Source organism: Leptodactylus fuscus, chromosome 10 (assembly GCF_031893055.1).
Source record: "Leptodactylus fuscus isolate aLepFus1 chromosome 10, aLepFus1.hap2, whole genome shotgun sequence".
NCBI lineage: Eukaryota > Metazoa > Chordata > Amphibia > Anura > Leptodactylidae > Leptodactylus > Leptodactylus fuscus.
The window spans coordinates 7,449,954-7,469,420 of record NC_134274.1 but is presented as its reverse complement, the minus strand read 5'-3'; the positions used below and the strand labels follow the sequence as shown (position 1 = coordinate 7,469,420).

Here is a 19,467-nt window from a genome sequence, read left to right as displayed (position 1 = left end):
ATTGGTTACAAATATGGGTAAATGAATGTAAACAGCAATAATGTTAAAGAAGGCAATTCCGAATCAACGAGTTTTCGTCTTCTTGCTACATATCCATTTATAGTCAAAATATCCTTCCTGACTCCTCACACCGTCATGATTCAGGAAAACATATTCAGTACTTTCAGGTGAAGAAGATCTTTTGATTGTGAATCTGGAAAAGAAGACATATTGCTTAGAGTCTGGATTCACCTGCATTCTTCCATCATGTCCTATCCAGATGGTTATAAACTGGTGCTCTCTGTGCACTGAAACTGCTAGACAATTAAAGGGGTTTTTCAACACCTACAAATATTAATAATGGCCTCCAAGGATTTCAGTCTCCTTTACAAAGCACTTCAGATTATACTGTGACCTCACTCAGCATCCAAACTCCATCACCACGCACCCAAATTACCTGACCTATATGCATGATTCTGAGAGTGATTGGGAGAAGGCGCTGTGCTCAGATGAGACAAAAATGGAGCTCTTTGGCATTAACTCAACTTGCCGTGTTTGGAGGAAGAGAAATGCTGCCTATGACCCAAAGAACACCATCCCCAGTGCCAGGCATGGAGGGGGAAACTTTATGTTTTGGGGGTGTTTCTCTGCTAAGGGCACAGGACTACTTCACCGCATCAATGAGAGAATGGATGGAGCCATGCACAGCCAAATCCTGAGTGACAACCTCCTTCCCTCCGCCAGGACATTAAAAATGGGTCATGGCTGGGTGTTCCTGCAGGACAATGACCCCCAAAATACAGCCAAGGCAACAAAGGAGTTGCTCAAAAACAAGCACATTAAGGTCATAGAGGGGCCTAGCCAGTGTCCAGACCTTAACCCCATATAAAACATATAGAGGAGGTGAAGCTCCGAGTTACAAAGCAACAGCCTCAAAATCTTAATGATTTGGAGAAGATCTGCAAAGAGCATTGGAACAAAATTCCTCCTGACATGTAAATATGATGCAAACGTTATCATCAACTACAAAAAACCTCTGACTGCTGTGCGCGCCAAGAAGGCTTTTACTACCAAGTATGGTGTCTTGATTGCCAGAGGGAGCAAATACTTATTTCTCTATGCAAAATGCAAATTTATAAAAGTTATACAATGTGATTTTCTGGATTTTATTTTTGATATTCCATCTCTCACTGTTAAAATTAACCTGCCCTTAAAATTATAGACTGTCACGTCTTGTCAGTGGTAAAACTTACAAAATCAGCAAGGGATCAAATACTTATTTCCTTCACTGTATGTAAATAATCTCAGACTTCATATTCTTAATAGTGAATCAAGTACTAGTGTAAATGTATGTAACTATATATCTATATATACTGTAATGATCTCCAGTCATGACTTACAGGCTTCCCTTGTATATTGTTCCATTGCTCCAAGTCCAGTCTCCATTATTATCTGTACGTCTTAGTCCTATCCAGTGATTGTCTGACCCCTTAAACTGGAACAGAAACTCCTGCCAATAGTAAAGATCAGGGTTATTATATAAAATTTACTTTGGATATCAAATGTTTCTCTAAACCCTTCAGCCTTAGTCTCTTTGCTCTTCCATACTGCTACAATGTATCACTAGAACTTGTTTATTTTTATGTTTTTCATGTCTAGAAACCTTTTTAATGCAAGTATATGAAGACTTGTTAACCATTTCCGGACCGCCCATAGACTATAAACGTCTGGAAGGTGGTTGTCGTGTTCTGACAGGACGTACTGGTACGAGATCATGCAGCTGCTGATACTGGGAGATGGCTGTAACTTCATTCAGAGCTCCCATTGAGAAGGCAGGGAAGGTTTATTACCTTTCCTGCCTTCTTGATCGCTGTGTATACAGGGCGCAATGAGCGCTGTATCCACAGCTATGCGCACCGCCATGATGCGGCCACCCTCTAACCCAGTGGTCATGAGGCCATGGAGTGACTTGCAGACTCTGATTGTATGATGCTCCATTGATCCCAGTCCAGGCTCCTACATGTGTACACCGCTCATACTGCTCTCAGAGGCAAATGTATCCGCTCTAGACAATGCTCTGTGAGCTCAACACATCAGCATCTGCTGCACACATCTCTCTGGTGGTTTGTTACTATGTATCAGTCTGGAGTCCATTTAGCTCACAGGACATCTCTAAGATCAGGACGAGCTATTGAGGATTCTCATTCACTGATAGCTGGTAGAAGTTGAGATATTGAACTAGAACGAGTATTAAAACTTTACATCAGTTCTCTTTTGTACACTGTGTAAACTTCCGAAAACTGAAAATTCATTTACTTCTCTGTTACATTGTTTCTATACATGTACTATTAGATACTCACATATTCCTCTTGGTTATATATAAGTGCCAAGGATGCATTCTGTTCTCTGCAGTATTCCAGGCTGTTCTCCCATGTAGCACGCTCTGTAGAAAAGTAGTAACACTTCCCTCGGTACCAGATCCAGTCATCATCACACGGAGCAGAGTTCTGGTTCTTGCTTATAGTTACATCATCTGTAAGATCTTTTTAGATATTTAAAAAAAAAAAATCAATTTAGTATTAGGGAGGGTCTGTGCTACCTGTGATAGGGAGGGGCTGTACTACCTGTGATAGGGAGGGGCTGTACTACCTGTGATAGGGAGGGGCTGTGCTACCTGTGATAGGGAGGGGCTGTACTACCTGTGATAGGGAGGGGCTGTACTATCTGTGATAGGGAGGGGCTGTGCTACCTGTGATAGGGAGGGGCTGTACTACCTGTGATAGGGAGGGGCTGTACTACCTGTGATGGGGAGGGGCTGTACTACCTGTGATAGGGAGGGGCTGTACTATCTGTGATAGGGAGGGGCTGTACTATCTGTGATAGGGAGGGGCTGTGCTACCTGTGATGGGGAGGGGCTGTACTACCTGTGATAGGGAGGGGCTGTACTACCTGTGATAGGGAGGGGCTGTACTATCTGTGATAGGGAGGGGCTGTACTACCTGTGATGGGGAGGGGCTGTACTACCTGTGATAGGGAGGGGCTCTACTACCTGTGATGGGGAGGGGCTGCACTACCTGTGATAGGGAGAGGCTGTACTACCTGTGATAGGGAGGGGCTGTACTACCTGTGATAGGGAGGGGCTGCACTACCTGTGATAGGGAGGGTCTGTACTACCTGTGATAGGGAGGGGCTGCACTACCTGTGATAGGGAGAGGCTGTACTACCTGTGATAGGGAGGGTCTGTACTACCTGTGATAGGGAGAGGCTGTACTACCTGTGATAGGGAGGGTCTGTACTACCTGTGATAGGGAGAGGCTGTACTACCTGTGATGGGGAGGAGCTGTACTACCTGTGATAGGGAGGGGCTGTACTACCTGTGATAGGGAGGGGCTGTACTACCTGTGATAGGGAGGGGCTGTACTACCTGTGATAGGGAGGGGCTGTACTACCTGTGATAGGGAGGGGCTGTACTACCTGTGATAGGGAGGGACTGTACTACCTGTGATAGGGAGGGGCTGTACTACCTGTGATAGGGAGGGGCTGTACTACCTGTGATAGGGAGGGGCTGTACTACCTGTGATAGGGAGGGGCTGTACTACCTGTGATAGGGAGGGGCTGTACTACCTGTGATAGGGAGGGCTGTACTACCTGTGATGGGGAGGGGCTGTACTACCTGTGATAGGGAGGGGCTGTACTACCTGTGATGGGGAGGGGCTGTACTACCTGTGATAGGGAGAGGTAGTACTATCTGTGATAGGTTGGGGCTGTACTACCTGTGATAGGGAGGGGCTGTACTACCTGTGATAGGGAGGGGCTGTACTACCTGTGATGGGGAGGGGCTGTACTACCTGTGATAGGGAGGGGCTGTACTACGTGTGATAGGGAGGGGCTGTACTACGTGTGATAGGGAGGGGCTGTACTACCTGTGATAGGGAGGGGCTGTACTACCTGTGATAGGGAGGGGCTGTACTACCTGTGATAGGGACGGGCTGTACTACCTGTGATAGGGACGGGCTGTACTACCTGTGATAGGGAGGGGCTGTACTACCTGTGATAGGGAGGGGCTGTACTACCTGTGATAGGGAGGGGCTGTACTATCTGTGATAGGGAGGGGCTGTACTACCTGTGATAGGGAGGGGCTGTACTACCTGTGATAGGGAGGGGCTGTACTATGTGTGATAGGGAGGGGCTGTACTACGTGTGATAGGGAGGGGCTGTACTACCTGTGATAGGGAGGGGCTGTACTACCTGTGATAGGGAGGGGCTGTACTACGTGTGATAGGGAGGGGCTGTACTACCTGTGATGGGGAGGAGCTGTACTACCTGTGATAGGGAGAGGTAGTACTATCTGTGATAGGGAGGGGCTGTACTACCTGTGATAGGGAGGGGCTGTACTATCTGTGATAGGGAGGGGCTGTACTACCTGTGATGGGGAGGTGCTGTGCTACCTGTGATGGGGAGGGGCTGTACTACCTGTGATAGGGAGGGGCTGTACTACCTGTGATAGGGAGGGGCTGTATTACCTGTGATAGGGAGGAGCTGTACTACCTGTGATAGGGAGGGGCTGTACTACCTGTGATGGGGAGGGGCTGTACTACGTGTGATAGGGAGGGGCTGTACTACCTGTGATAGGGAGGGGCTGTACTACCTGTGATGGGGAGGGGCTGTACTACGTGTGATAGGGAGGGGCTGTACTACCTGTGATAGGGAGGGGCTGTGCTACCTGTGATAGGGAGGGGCTGTACTACCTGTGATGGGGAGGGGCTGTACTACCTGTGATGGGGAGGGGCTGTACTACCTGTGATGGGGAGGGGCTGTACTACCTGTGATAGGGAGGGGCTGTACTATCTGTGATAGGGAGGGGCTGTACTATCTGTGATAGGGAGGGGCTGTACTACCTGTGATAGGGAGGGGCTGTACTACCTGTGATAGGGAGGGGCTGTAAACATCCTGGGGGTTGGGTCACCGCTGAAGCCTGTGACTGGGCCTTAGCAGTCACGCGGGATGTGGAGCTGTGTCCATACTAGTGGCTCAGTTTGTTACTATAATTGGAACCATAGTACCAAACACTGCCACATTCACATGTACGGTGCTGTAAACAATGATTATTCCCATCATTAAGCCGACCTTCATCAATTAAACATTTCATCACCTTCACCAACTCTAGTTTTTGCTTCCTACAGTAGCTGTCCCTCCACTGTTTCTGATGCAGTTGGAATTTTTTCAATAGCCCCCACCATTCCCGAGCAATCATTTCTATTAGTTTCTGAAGACAGTATGTAAATTAGGCTCTCTATTGACAGGTGGGTGGTCTCTGCTATCTGCTTTAGCCCAGGACCGCCCTCATGACAGTACAGCCTAATTATCATATTGGAAACTGGCACTAACTGCCCTAATTGTTCAGGAATGGGGGGGCGGGGCAAGAGAGAAAATTCCAAGTGCACCAGAATCAGTGGAGGGGCGGCTATTGAAAATACCAAGAACTGGAGTTGGAGGTGGAAGATCCTATTTAGGCATTCCCAAATGTTGCTTCAAGATGAGCAAGATGATAAATACCGCATATCTCTCACATGTCTAAAGCTTGTCACAGAGAGCACAACTATTACCTGACAATGTCTATAGAAGATTTCTCAATCACTCAAAAAAGAAAACATATTGATACATTTACCCTTAGTATTGGTGATGATGAGCGCTGCGATCAGTCCAACTATCACCAGGAGCAAAACAACAATCACCCAACGCTCTGCACGAAAGAGAATGAGGAGACTGAACACCTGCTTGTGTCTTATGGAAAATTGTGGTTATTTTGCAGCGCGGTTGAAAATCTTATAAGGGAAACACAATTGTAAAATATTTCAATATAAAACAATATCTGCCAATCTCAGGACCACCAGGTTTATTCTGCCCAGAGGAAGCTGAACACTGGCAGAATCAGGCCCCATGTCACAGAAATGCAGCTTTTTTTGTTGCAGATTTTGTTGCGGTTTTTTGAATGGCTACAAAAGGAATGGGAAATATATAAGAAGCTCCCGTGCATCCCCCATACTCTGGAACTCCTTACCAAGTCACATAAGACTGATCCCCCACAATCACAGGCTTCAAGAAGGCCCTGAAGACTCCCCTATTCAGGAAGGCCTACAACCCCCCAATAACACTATCACCACACCGCCATCTGTACAGTCTCCCCCTCTTCTTCTGTCTCTACCCCCTTCCCCCATAGACTGTAAGCCCTCGCGGGCAGGGCCCTCTACCCCACTGTGCCAGTCCGTCATTGCTAGTATTATATCTACCTGTATATTCTGTGTACTGTAAGTAACCCCAAATGTAAAGCACCATGGGATTAATATAATGTAAAGCACCATGGGATTAATATAATGTACAGCACCATGGGATTAATATAATAATGTACAGAGCACCATGGGATTAATATAATAATGTACTGAACACCATGAGATTAATATAATAATGTACAGCAACATGGGATTAATATAATAATGTACAGAGCACCATAGGATTAATATAATAATGTACAGAGCACCATAGGATTAATATAATAATGTACAGAGCACCATGGAATTAATATAATAATGTACAGAGCACCATGGGATTAATATAATAATGTACAGAGCACCATGGGATTAATATAATAATGTACAGAGCACCATGGGATTAATATAATAATGTACAGAGCACCATGGGATTAATATAATAATGTACAAAGCACCATGGGATTAATATAATAATGTACAGAGAACCATGGGATTAATATAATAATGTACAGAGCACTATGGGATTAATATAATAATGTACAGCACCATGGAATTAATATAATAATGTACAGAGCACCATGGAATTAATATAATAATGTACAGAGCACCATGGAATTAATATAATAATGTACAGAGAACCATGGAATTAATATAATAATGTACAGAGCACCATGGGATTAATATACCGTAATATACCGTATACTTTTTTTGCACCAAATTTGGCGGAAAAAGAAGGGTGCGTCTTATAGTCCGAATGTGGCGCCTGGCATCCGCTGTACTAGAGAGGCGGATGCCGGCAAGGGATAGATGCAGGTGCCGGGGCCTGAGACATCGCTACGCTCCTCTGCCCTGCATGAAGCCAGCAGCGGCAGGGGTGATGTTATTCCGCTCCTCCGTCCCCCCGCCGCTGGCTTCATGCAGGGCAGAGCGATGTCTCAGGCCCCAGCGATGTCTCAGGCCCCGGCACCTGTGCTGGCGTCTATCCCTCGCCGGCATCCGCCTCTCTAGTACAGTGGATGCCGGGTCAGTATCGGTGGCCCCTTCTCCCCCGGGGCCGGTCCCCACCGGCCCCGTATCTGTGAAGTTGCAGGCCGGCTCCTGCATGGCGATATCGCAGGAGCCGACCTGTTCGGGTGACAGCCGGGAGCCTAATGAGGCTCCCAGGCCTGTCACTGCTGTATATTAGTATTGCGGCTGGGTCTATGACCAGCCGTAATACTAATATACAGAATGGCCCATAGACGGCAATACAGTTATATTGCCGTCTATGGGACTTGCGATCAAGTGACCGCAGGCTCAAGCCCCCGGGGGGGAATAAAATAGTGAAAAAAAAAAGCTTTAAAAATATATAATAAAAATATGAAATAAAAGTTCTAAATCACCTCCTTTCCCTAGAATATATATATAAAAGTAGAAAATCATATGTCATAAATCGCCGGGTTTTTTTCAATACAAGGTGATCTAAGCAATAGACATTCCCCAAAATGGTATAACTAAAAAGTACTTCTGGCCCCGCAAAAAAAAAAAAAAAACCACTCTATGCATCTCCGTACAGCTGCAGGGTCACCTGTCAATGTGGCCTTGCAGCTGTTGCAAAACTACAACTCCCATATATTAAATATTTTACCATTTTTTGCTTCAAAATTTTTTTTCCCTATTTTCCTCCTCTAAAACCTCGGTGCGTCTTATAGTCCGAAAAATAATGTACAGCACCATGGGATTAATATAATAATGTACAGCACCATGGGATTAATATAATAATGTACAGAGCACCATGGGATTAATATAATAATGTACAGCACCATGGGATTAATATAATAATGTACAGCACCATGGGATTAATATAATAATGTACAGAGCACTATGGAATTAATATAATAATGTAAAGCACCATGGGATTAATATAATAATGTACAGCACCATGGGATTAATATAATAATGTACAGAGCACCATGGGATTAATATAATAATGTACAGCACCATGGGATTAATATAATAATGTACAGAGCACCATGGGATTAATATAATAATGTACAGCACCATGGGATTAATATAATAATGTACAGAGCACTATGGAATTAATATAATAATGTAAAGCACCATGGGATTAATATAATAATGTACAGAGCACCATGGGATTAATATAATAATGTACAGCACTATGCAATTAATATAATAATGTACAGAGCACCATGGGATTAATATAATAATGTACAGCACCATGGGATTAATATAATAATGTACAGAGCACCATGGAATTAATATAATAATGTACAGCACCATGGAATTAATATAATAATGTACAGCACCATGGAATTAATATAATAATGTACAGCACCATGGAATTAATATAATAATGTACAGCACCATGGGATTAATATAATAATGTACAGAGCACCATGGAATTAATATAATAATGTACAGCACCATGGAATTAATATAATAATGTACATTACCATGGGATTAATATAATAATGTACAGCACCATGGAATTAATATAATAATGTACAGCACTATGCAATTAATATAATAATGTACAGAGCACCATGGGATTAATATAATAATGTACAGCACCATGGGATTAATATAATAATGTACAGAGCACTATCGAATTAATATAATAATGTAAAGCACCATGGGATTAATATAATAATGTACAGAGCACCATGGGATTAATATAATAATGTACAGCACCATGGGATTAATATAATAATGTACAGCACTATGCAATTAATATAATAATGTACAGAGCACCATGGGATTAATATAATAATGTACAGCACCATGGAATTAATATAATAATGTACAGAGCACCATGGAATTAATATAATAATGTACAGCACCATGGAATTAATATAATAATGTACAGCACCATGGAATTAATATAATAATGTACAGCACCATGGGATTAATATAATAATGTACAGAGCACCATGGAATTAATATAATAATGTACAGCACCATGGAATTAATATAATAATGTACAGCACCATGGAATTAATATAATAATGTACAGCACTATGCAATTAATATAATAATGTACAGAGCACCATGGGATTAATATAATAATGTACAGCACTATGGAATTAATATAATAATGTACCCCACTATGGAATTAATATAATAATGTAAAGCACCATGGGATTAATATAATAATGTACAGTACCATGGGATTAATATAATAATGTACAGAGCACCATGGAATTAATATAATAATGTACAGAACACCATGGAATTAATATAATAATGTACAGCATCATGGAATTAATATAATAATGTACAGCACTATGCAATTAATATAATAATGTACAGCACCATAGAATTAATATAATAATGTCCAGCATCATGGAATTAATATAATAATGTCCAGCATCATGGAATTAATATAATAATGTACAGCACCATGGAATTAATATAATAATGTACAGCACCATGGAATTAATATAATAATGTACAGCACCATGGGATTAATATAATAATGTACAGCACTATGCAATTAATATAATAATGTACAGAGCACCATGGGATTAATATAATAATGTCCAGCACCATGGAATTAATATAATAATGTACAGCACTATGCAATTAATATAATAATGTCCAGCACCATGGGATTAATATAATAATGTACAGCACCATGGAATTAATATAATAATGTACAGCACTATGGAAGTAATATAATAATGTAAAGCATCATGGGATTAATGGTGCTATATAAATAAACAATAATAATAAAAAAAAAGCTCTGATACTTCTAACTTATGCTCAATCCACTTCTGGCTTTGACTCAAAAAAACGCCACAAAATTGGCAACAAAAAAAAGCTGCGTTTCCACAACGTGGAGCCTGAGCCTCAGGGAGCCTGCACACGGAGTTTACGCTCGCTCATTCTGAACATAAAACTTGTTCAGAGTGAGCGGCGTAAAAAACAGATCCCATTGACTTGAATGGGTGCCGGCATACGAGTGTATCACATTGAAAGCAATAGGTAAAAAAGCCTCCCATTGATTTCAATGGGGAGCGCATTTATGCCGGCATTGGGATACCATTAGGTGGCAATGGGCCACCTAAGGGCTAGTTCACACGCAGTTTTTTGCAGGCAGATTTTGATGCAGGATCCATTTGCAAAAAAGGCCCGCCATTCCTTTGAAAAAAGAAGCGACATGCCCTTTCTTCCTGTGGATTTTGCAGCTGAGACAGCCATGGCGTGAGACTCACTCCAAATTAGGCCCATTCATCCGGGGCTAATCAGGAGCGGGATGCTGCGACACAGTGGAATTGAGTTTGGTTTCCGCTGTGCGAACATACCCTAAGGCTGGTTTTACACGGCCGTAATGTAAGTCCGCAATTGTGGACACATTATAATCAATGTGGCCTCTTACACCACCGGATATTTTATCCATGGTGTGGCCGGGCCCCAACCGTGGTCTGCAATTTTTAGAACATGTCCGTAATGCCTGTGAATTGCGGCACTGCACGGACTCGCCCATAGAACTCTATAGGCGAGTGCGGCAGGACACGGACGTCTGCAGAGTCTAGGTTGCAGATCAGCAACATGCGGACCGTACATTCAATACGGTCGTGTAAGACCAGCCTAAGACTGTACAGGGACAGTGCTAAAGTTTCTGGGTAAGGAATACCTCCTTGGTAGAATAAAAAAAAAGAAAATGGGAGCTTGCTCTAGCACCATCTTTTGAAAGGAAGCTCTATATTGTTCCATACCTGGTTTTATCTATGAACATTGGCAGACCCCCCATCAGGTGTCATCCCAGTCAGGTTGTTGTCTTTCATACAGTACTTTTCTCTTTGGCAGTTTCTGTGTTGGAGTCTATTTTTATTGGGGGGTTGAGGGTTTTTTAGGATCTCAAACTTTTTATTTTTATTTTAAATATGATTTTTATTGAAAAGAAGAAAGCTTTTACAATACAATAAAAAAAGGCAATAACAAACATAAGAAGAATCGGCATACGTCCAAGCAGTAGAATAGGAATCGCAAGCTGGAACTCCGGGCTGTAGCTCAAATACATGAATGACACAAACATGACCGAACATACAAAGACCAAAGAACCAGATACACAGACGCTACAAAGACACCAATTCTACAAGAAGACAAGAAAGGAATGAAAAGGGGAACACAACCAGAAGGGAACAGGAAAGAAACAAGAAAAAGAGAAACAAGGGAGACGGAATAGGAACAGAAAAGAACAAGAAAACCAAACAATGACATAAACAACATAACCACATACCTGAATACAATACCAGAAAAACACAAAATACATCCGAAAAATTGAACACGATAAAATAAAATAAAATAAAGCCACCTGGGGTAATAACATAGTAGGTAAATAGTAATCAAGGGGACCCCCTGGGGGCGGCCTGAGGCCGAGGAGATAGAACATCCTTATTAGACTCCACATACGAAATCCAGAGAGGATCTCAAACTTTTTACATGCATTTTATCTGTGGGAAAAACTCTTTAAGGCTAAGGAATCCCTTAGTCCCACAGCAAAAAAGCATGGCGAGAAAAGCAGTGATGGCATCACGGTTACCTCAGTGCTTTGCTCAGAAAATTTGCAGAGGTTTTCTCTGCAGACTTTTTGCATCAATTTTCTCTATAGGGAAACCGCCGGCAATTCCGCAGATACAGCGCCTTCCTTACACACAGGTGGAATCTATTTATCACCATCAGTCATTTAGGACAACATTGGATCATTCAGAGATCTGAATTGAACGGAACGGAGTGAGTTTGCTGCACTGAAAGTAAAGGGGCCGAATAATTCTGCACGCCCACTTTTCAGTTTTTTATTTGTTAAAAAAGTTTAAAATATCCAATAAATTTCGTTCCACTTCACAATTGTGTCCCACTTGTTGTTGATTCTTCCCCCCAAACATTAAAATGTGATATCTTTATGTTTGAAGTCTGAAATGTGGCAAAAGGTTGAAAAGTTCAAGGGGGACGAATACTTTCCCAAGGCACTGTATAACTGACATGCTGTGATTTCCAAAACCATGAGAGTTTTGGAAATCCCTACGTGTCGGCACCATGTATTTTCCCACAAAGCATACCTCCCAACTTTTGAAGAACTGAAAGAGGGACACGGCAAATTTAGCCCCGCCCACTTTTTGCGTTGACTCCGCCCATTCTCATTAATTTTTCATGTGCCCGCACACCGTATAATCCTCCTACAGTCACCCGTAAATTATATGTCCCCCCTCTATCTCTCCCCCAGTTTCATATACACCCTTCATCTGCCCTCAGTTTCATGTCCCCTCCATCTCTGCCCCCAGATTCATGTCCCCCCCATCTCTTCCCCCAGATTCATGTCCCCCCCATCTCTGCCCCCAGACTCATGTCTCCACATCTCTGTCCTCAGATTCACATCCCCTCCATCTCTGCCCCCAGATTCATGTCCCCACATCTCTGCCCCCAGTGTCATGCCGTCCTCTCCTTCATCTGCCCCCAGTTTCACGTTCCACCTTGGTGTACACATTACACTTACCTTCTCCGCGTTCCCCTGCCGCTCTCTGCGCGCCTCTCTCTCTCACTCGCACACAGTTGTAGACGCGATGTGATGTCATCGCGTCTACACAGCCAGTAGGCGGCGTTCAGCGGCGAAGCAAGGAGCTGAACTGTGTCAGCTCCTTGCTTTAGCTGCGTATGTGTTCAACTCAGATCTGCCGGGACCGCGGGACACGTCACCAAAATCGTGAATGTCCCGCGGAAATCGGGACGGTTGGGAGGTATGGCAGAAAGTGGGGATGGGATTGACTGTTAATGCTGTGATGTTTTTCGTGGCGTTTCTGCCATGTGGGGCCCTGCCCTAAAGATGTCCCCAAACATGTACAAAATTGTGACTTTTTGAAAAAAAGAAAAAACTGCATGTGAAACCATCCATAAAGATGTGCAAAACCACGATAAATAGAGGTAAAATGTGTGTGGCTTTCAGATGCATTGTACCTGCATAACAAAAGCACAAAAAAATGCAAAAAAACATTTGGGAACCTCCAAAGTTCTAAAGTTGCAACTATAACGCAACGTCAGGTACGGAGGGTTAAGGGTTAGCTGATGTAGTTATAACACAGACCAGCAGGGGTCAGGAAGGCACGGTCACTTGTTTTACAGGGTGTGTGCCTCTAGTTACAACAGAAGTACCTAACTAGAGAGAAGTAGATCTACTGCAGAGCCCCCTAAACACAGCAATGTACTCACATGTGGTTTCCCAGGAGAAGAGAGCTGTATACCTGTTCACTATCTGCCCTTATATACACAGCTCAGGATACAGAGAGATAACCCCACACATCCCATAACCTCGAGTGGCTGAATAGAGTAGAGATACATCCAACGCTCCGTTCTGCAGCCAGATCTTTTATTAGGGTTTAGGTAAAACCCTGCAGCAAGGAACCCAGCTTTCCCAGGTGCTTTTAGAAAGAATATGACAAGTACCTGGTAGAAATGCAAACTCCTTCTAACACTTTGCCCCTGGTTGTGTGTGTCACAATATGTAGATATGTATGTAGATATGTAAGTATGTATATATGTGTGTAAGTATGTATGTAGATATGTATGTATGTATTACCTTTTTTCTGTGTTGTAGCTGGTGACCATGGCTTCTTCTGTGTGTAGTTTGAGTAACCTGCAAGTAAGAAATAAGAGTCACAAGTACAGAAGATAAAGGACTGTAAGAAAGTAACCAAGGCAAGTCCAGAGCTGAGAGGAGAGAGAACAGGAGGGAGAGACAGCGAGGAAAAGACATGGACTGAGGGCGAGACAGTCCGAGCACAGACAGGACAGAGTGTGTAACATGTAGGCGATATAGACTAAGGGAGAGACCGTCTGCAGGACACGGAGATGGGACTATACAGTATATATGTATATAGTACACTGAAATATATAGTGGGGAGAAAAACCTGACTCTAAGGACAGACAGAGACAAACCTGATATCTCAGCAGCTTTGCCATTCATGATCCCTAGTTCTGTATCTTGGTCTTCTTCATAATTATCCATGGCTTTTCAGATGATTTTGTGCTCCTAAGACGGTAAACTTCTTCTCAGTCACAGTTCTCTGTTCTATGAAAATGAAAATAAATTCTCGGGCAGTTAGACAGGCAAACCAGATTTACAGCCTTGTAAAATGTTGAAAAAAACCTGAAACAAGCACACGAACACCCAAGAATATGAGCTATTGCAATTTGCTTGCTATTTCCTGAGCTCGTTGGTACGAGACACACCTAGTACCAGGGCCGGCGGCATAGTCGGGCAAGTGCCGGGGCCCACAGAGCCCCAGTACTTGCCTGCCCCAGCACAGAATGCAGGTGCAGCGTTCTGTGCTGATGCATACCTCCCAAACGTCCCAATTTCCGCTGGACATTCATGATTTCAGTGTCCTGTCCCGCGACTAAAGCAAGGAGCTGTCACAGCTCAGCTCATTGCTTTGCTGCAGCACTCTGGCTAGTGGCTGTGTACTGTCATGACGTCACATCGCAACTAAAACTCTTTTAGTGAGAGAGCACCGGGGGAGCGTTGGAAGGTGAGTATAAGTGAGTTTTTTGTGTTAAACATTGAGGGGGATACAAAATGAAGGGGGTCCTTAAAACTGGGGGCAGATGAAGGTGGGAGAATGGTATGACACTGAAGCAGAGATGGAGGGGACACGAATCTGGGTGCAGAGAAGGGGGGACATGATTTTGGGGGAAGACATGGGGGACATGAAACTGGGGGCAGAAGAAGGGTGTATATGAAACTGGGGGAGAGATAGAGGGGGGACATATAATTTACTGGTGACTGTAGGAGGATTATACTGTGTGGGGGCACATGAAAAATGAATGGGTATGGGCGGAGTCAACATAAAAGTGGGTGGAGCCAAATTCGCCACTGCGCCCCGCACATTTTGTCCCTCTTTTCGTTCTTCAAAAGTTGGGAGGTATGCAGATGCCTGGCTGCCATCAGCATCCCACCACCACCACTAAGTGTCTTTATTTTATTTATTTATTTTGCACATGATTTGCTCCACAAGGGGGCCCAGTGAGGCTCTGTCGCCCAAGGGCCCATAAAAACCTGGAGCCGGCCCCGCCTAGTACAAAGGTTTCATCAATGGGGGCACTCTTACCTTTCAGAGGACATATAGAGGGACAATACTGGCATTATATGCAGGGTGATGTAGTAGATTTTGGGGGGGTTTGTCCTGATCCTAATCTTACCTATGTATCCTTGAATGTGCCCAATCCTATACAGTCCCTTTGTGCCTCCACACAGTGATGGTGCAATATAATACCCCTGAGTTTACCCAAATATTATAATGCCCCTTTCATGGTCCCCACACAGTGTGAACCCCACACAGTTTATGCACCGTAACTGTCCCCCACATGGATTAATACACCCTAAGTCACCCAGCAAAGTAGGAGAATTGATAGAGTGGTACGTGTACAGAATTAGTTAGTAACATGGAATGTGGGAATTTGTGTTCACTAAAAATTAACTTTTCATAGTATATTTAAAAGACAGCTAAATATCTGAAGATGCAGTCACCAAAAGAAAAGTAATAGTGGGTGAGGATGAATTTTGTCAGTTTCAACAGTAATTAAACAACAGAGAATAGACCTTCCCGTGCCAAAGCATTTCTGCCAGGAAGATCATAATATCACCAATGACATGAAAATTTTGATTTTAAGAGGGAATTTTAAATCAAGAAAACAGCGACTGATTCATGAATACAAGTGCATGACCCTATTTAAGACTCTGGATAGTGGTTTTAACACATCACGTGGATTTATGTCTTTTTATACAAATCACTAAGACAGCCATAAAGATAAAGAACCTGGGAACTGGGAATTGATTATTTGTTTTTATATGTATATAGTAATAAGCTTCTCCCCCCCCTCCTGAAATCCTATCCCTGTGTCCAGTTATACATATATATGCAGCCTGCAGAAAGTGTTTTTAGATATATCTGAAGAAGAAGCTCAGAGGAAGCTTCGAAACGTCATATTCTGTCATCATTATGAGTTAGCCATTAAAAAAGGTATCACCTACTGAAGACTTGCAAGTTTTTTTGTTTTTTATATGTCCTAATCTTAGTCATCAATTAAAAACAGGTCTGACTCCCCCCCAGGACCACTCCAATCAGCCATATGAAGAATCTGCAGTATTCGGGTGAGTTCTGTGTCCTCTTCACTACTTACTAAGTACAGCTCCGCACATTGAATAGGCCTCAGCTGAAGCTGGACCATGAGAGGTCCTTTTCTGGCCTCAATTCATCTGATCGTAAGTGGTTGCCATACTTATATAGCTGTAAGGAAAGGTTTAAACTGTGTGGATAACGGGAGGGGGACATTAAACTGGCGGCAACTGGAGCGGGACATTACATTGCAGGTGCACCAGGAGAGGGACTTTATAATGTGGGGGGCTATGATGTTAGGGTGACTGTGGTCATACTGTGTGGGGGGCACAAAGAGAAATGGATGGCAATGCACGGAGCTATATTTGCTGTGCCACATGTGCTGTAAGTTGGTAGCAATGCCCCATGGGTGTTAAAAATGTAGTGGAGCCTTTAAAAAAAAAAAAAATGTTGGGAAACAATTAAGTCACAACATACGGGTGACTAAAGCTGGTCTGTGGCCGGCCCGCAGCAGCAGTACTACAGGTATGTGCAGCCCCATGCTGGTCTCACAGACATACAAGTCCTCACTAACCTCAGCCCCTGGCTACACACACCCAGACCGCTCATCAATTACTTCAGCCATACCAATCTCCTCCACTGCGCCCATAGGTGTGGTTCAAGTGAAGAGGAGTGGGGAGATGCCAGAAATTGGGGGATATGGTCGGGATACTAGGGTGACTTATCGGCCTGCTTGTGTGGCCTCTAGTGAGGGGCTTGCTGGGACAAGTGGTACTTCCACGCACGGCAGACCTTCTACTTCTTATAGTACCATTCAAACCCCATAACTCTCTTATTTTACTATTCATATATGAGGGCTTAAAGGGGTTGTCCGGGATAAAAACATTTTTTACCTTAAACTAAACACCCCCACTATCATCTACTTTCTAATTCACTTTCATTAACAAAAGTGAATATTTAACCTGATCACTGGGGCACTCACATTACTGCCCCCGGCAGATCTTTATGGTATCCTGTCACTCTCTGTCTCTCTGCTTCTGAAGATGGGGGTCACATACTGTATCCCCTCTCCCCTCCCCTCACATTACTACACACCCCATACTTAAAGGGATTCTACCATTAAAACCTTTTTTTTGTGGATAAGACGTCGGAATAGTCTTTAGAAAGGCTATTTGTCCCTTACCTTTAGACGTGGTCTCCGCTGCGCCGTTCCTTAGATTTACCGGTTTTTATCAGTATGCAAATGAGTTCACTCACAGCGATGGAGGCGTCCCCACCGCTGCCAGAGAATTGTCTCCAGCGCCGCCTCCTTCTTCATCCTCAGAGTCATCTTCAATGTTTTCTTCCGGCGCAGGCTCGTAACTTCTAGGCGTCGGGTCTTGAGCAGAGCAGACTGCGCAGGCACACAGGCCACGGGAAAATGGCCACTTTGACAATATTGTCTGTGTTATGTGTGAGGAGATTCTAAAGTTAGCGATGAGGAGAGAAGTGAGGAATTCTGTGAGGTAAACAGTGCAGCTTAGTGCAGGGATCTGAAGTTCTAGACAGACCGGTTTGGGAACTGACATATTCCAACTATTCAGAAGATCCTGTCCATTGTCTGCCCAGCCAATGCCCTGAAGGAGGTCAGGCATCATCATCATCTTGTAAGGATAAGACTGTGGCGAGAACATTCTGGAACACGAGTGCCATAGCAAGTATCACAGGAGCTAAGGCCAGACCTGTGGAATATCCCCCCACCCTGATTATTACACCCCAAAACTGAGCTATCAGGACCCCATAATGTGATGGCCCCGAAATGCGTTATCTACTCTCAAAATTGTCCTCAATAAACCGTTGCCGTAATTCAAGTATCATTTTCAATCATTCCATCCACAAGGGATTGTGCGCCCACCCGGGTTTTTTTAGTGAATCTAGTTCACTTTTTGTTGGTCAGTATGGTGAGGGGCGTCCTCCTATGAGCCAAATAGGAGCCCAGACGCACCTTAGGGCTGTAACATTGACATGTACAGGGCTAAGACGAAGTTATGGATGTAAACAAAAAGGATGCGATGCCCTCACTGAGACCCCCAGAGATCCCCATTGCGGAAACGCAGCTTTTTTTGTTGCAGATTTTGTTGCAAGTTTTTTGAGCCAAAACCAAGAATAGCTACAAATGGAATGGGAACTATATAGGAAGTTCTTATACTTCTCCCATCTCCTCAATCCTCTTCTGGCTTTTGCTCAAAAAAGCAACAAAATCTGCAACAAAAAAAGCTGGACATGATTATAATATAGTCCTAGACATATATAGGTACAGATCCTGATATGACCCGAACATGGACAAGATCAGAATATAGTTCATTTCAACCCTACATATGGAACACTACAACCCCCAACATGACCCGACCCCTGGACTTGACCATAATACAGGGGAGGTGTGTGGCCTCTGGCACTCCTTCAGGGTCCTCTTCTGAAAAAACCCGAACTACAAAACATCTAAATATTATTTTCCATTTGGTGAATGTCCTGGCAGGAAGAAAAAGGAAAATAACCGAACTGCCGTTTTGCGCTGCTCCTGTTTCATCTTCCACCAAAAATTAAAGAAAAAGAGAAAAAACATCAGACTTCACCAATAAAAAGTACGACTAGCCCCCCCTCAAAAAAAAAAAAAAAAAAAAAGGTACCTTCTGCAGCCCCCATGTAAAGAAATCTAAAAAAGTTATGGTTTCAAGAATTTTTTTATTTTTCAGATTTGGTTTTTTGTTAAAGTTTAAAAAAAAATAACACAAACTATAGAACTTGCTGTAATTTATCTGTATAATGAACAATGTAAAAACAGCACAACCCCATTCTGAAATGTTTTGCCGTTCCCAGTACATCGCATGGAATAGTAAATGGTGCCATTAGCATGTACAATCTATTCTACAAAAAACTACGCCCTCATATGGCTTTGTGAGCGAAAAAATAAATAAAGTCACAGCTTTTGGAAAATGGGGAGTAAAAAATAAAAATTAAAAATGGTGGTGGGAAAAGGTTACTATTAGCTGATCCTGCGATTTTCAGGTGTATTGAGAACTCTGAGAAACCAAAGGAAATGTCTCAGTGGTAAACTAAAGATAGAA

General features: G+C 43.3%; 2 protein-coding genes across 2 annotated transcripts in view; both read right to left on the bottom strand.

The window, feature by feature from the left end:
* Nucleotides 1–14,269, bottom strand: part of LOC142219302 (C-type lectin domain family 2 member A-like) — a 121,851-nt gene extending 107,582 nt beyond the window's left edge. Inside the window, exon 1 of the mRNA XM_075288256.1 lies at nucleotides 14,184–14,269. Within this exon, the coding sequence (XP_075144357.1) occupies nucleotides 14,184–14,253 (70 nt within the window). The 5' untranslated portion in view covers nucleotides 14,254–14,269. The remainder of the gene's footprint in view (nucleotides 1–14,183) is intronic.
* LOC142183123 (C-type lectin domain family 2 member A-like) lies at nucleotides 64–14,051 on the bottom strand. The gene is made up of 6 exons (XM_075258044.1): nucleotides 14,000–14,051; nucleotides 13,825–13,881; nucleotides 5,648–5,722; nucleotides 2,340–2,521; nucleotides 1,380–1,489; nucleotides 64–193 (listed from the first exon to the last, which is right to left on the bottom strand). Exons 1-6 carry the CDS (start codon nucleotides 14,049–14,051, stop codon nucleotides 64–66), a joined length of 606 nt encoding a protein of 201 aa, XP_075114145.1.
* Nucleotides 14,270–19,467: the final 5,198 nt, after the last annotated feature.

Bases quoted from the DNA above. Each gene is read 5' to 3' on its own strand.
- LOC142183123 (XM_075258044.1), bottom strand. From the start codon at position 14,051: ATGTTACACACTCTGTCCTGTCTGTGCTCGGACTGTCTCGCCCTCAGT. The intron at 13,882-13,999 runs GTCTTTTCCTCG...TCTTACTTGCAG, and splicing joins CTGTCTCGCCCTCAGTCCAT to GTTACTCAAACTACACACAG. The intron at 2,522-5,647 runs GTAAATGTATCA...ATATCTAAAAAG, and splicing joins CATCATCACCAATACTAAGG to ATCTTACAGATGATGTAACT.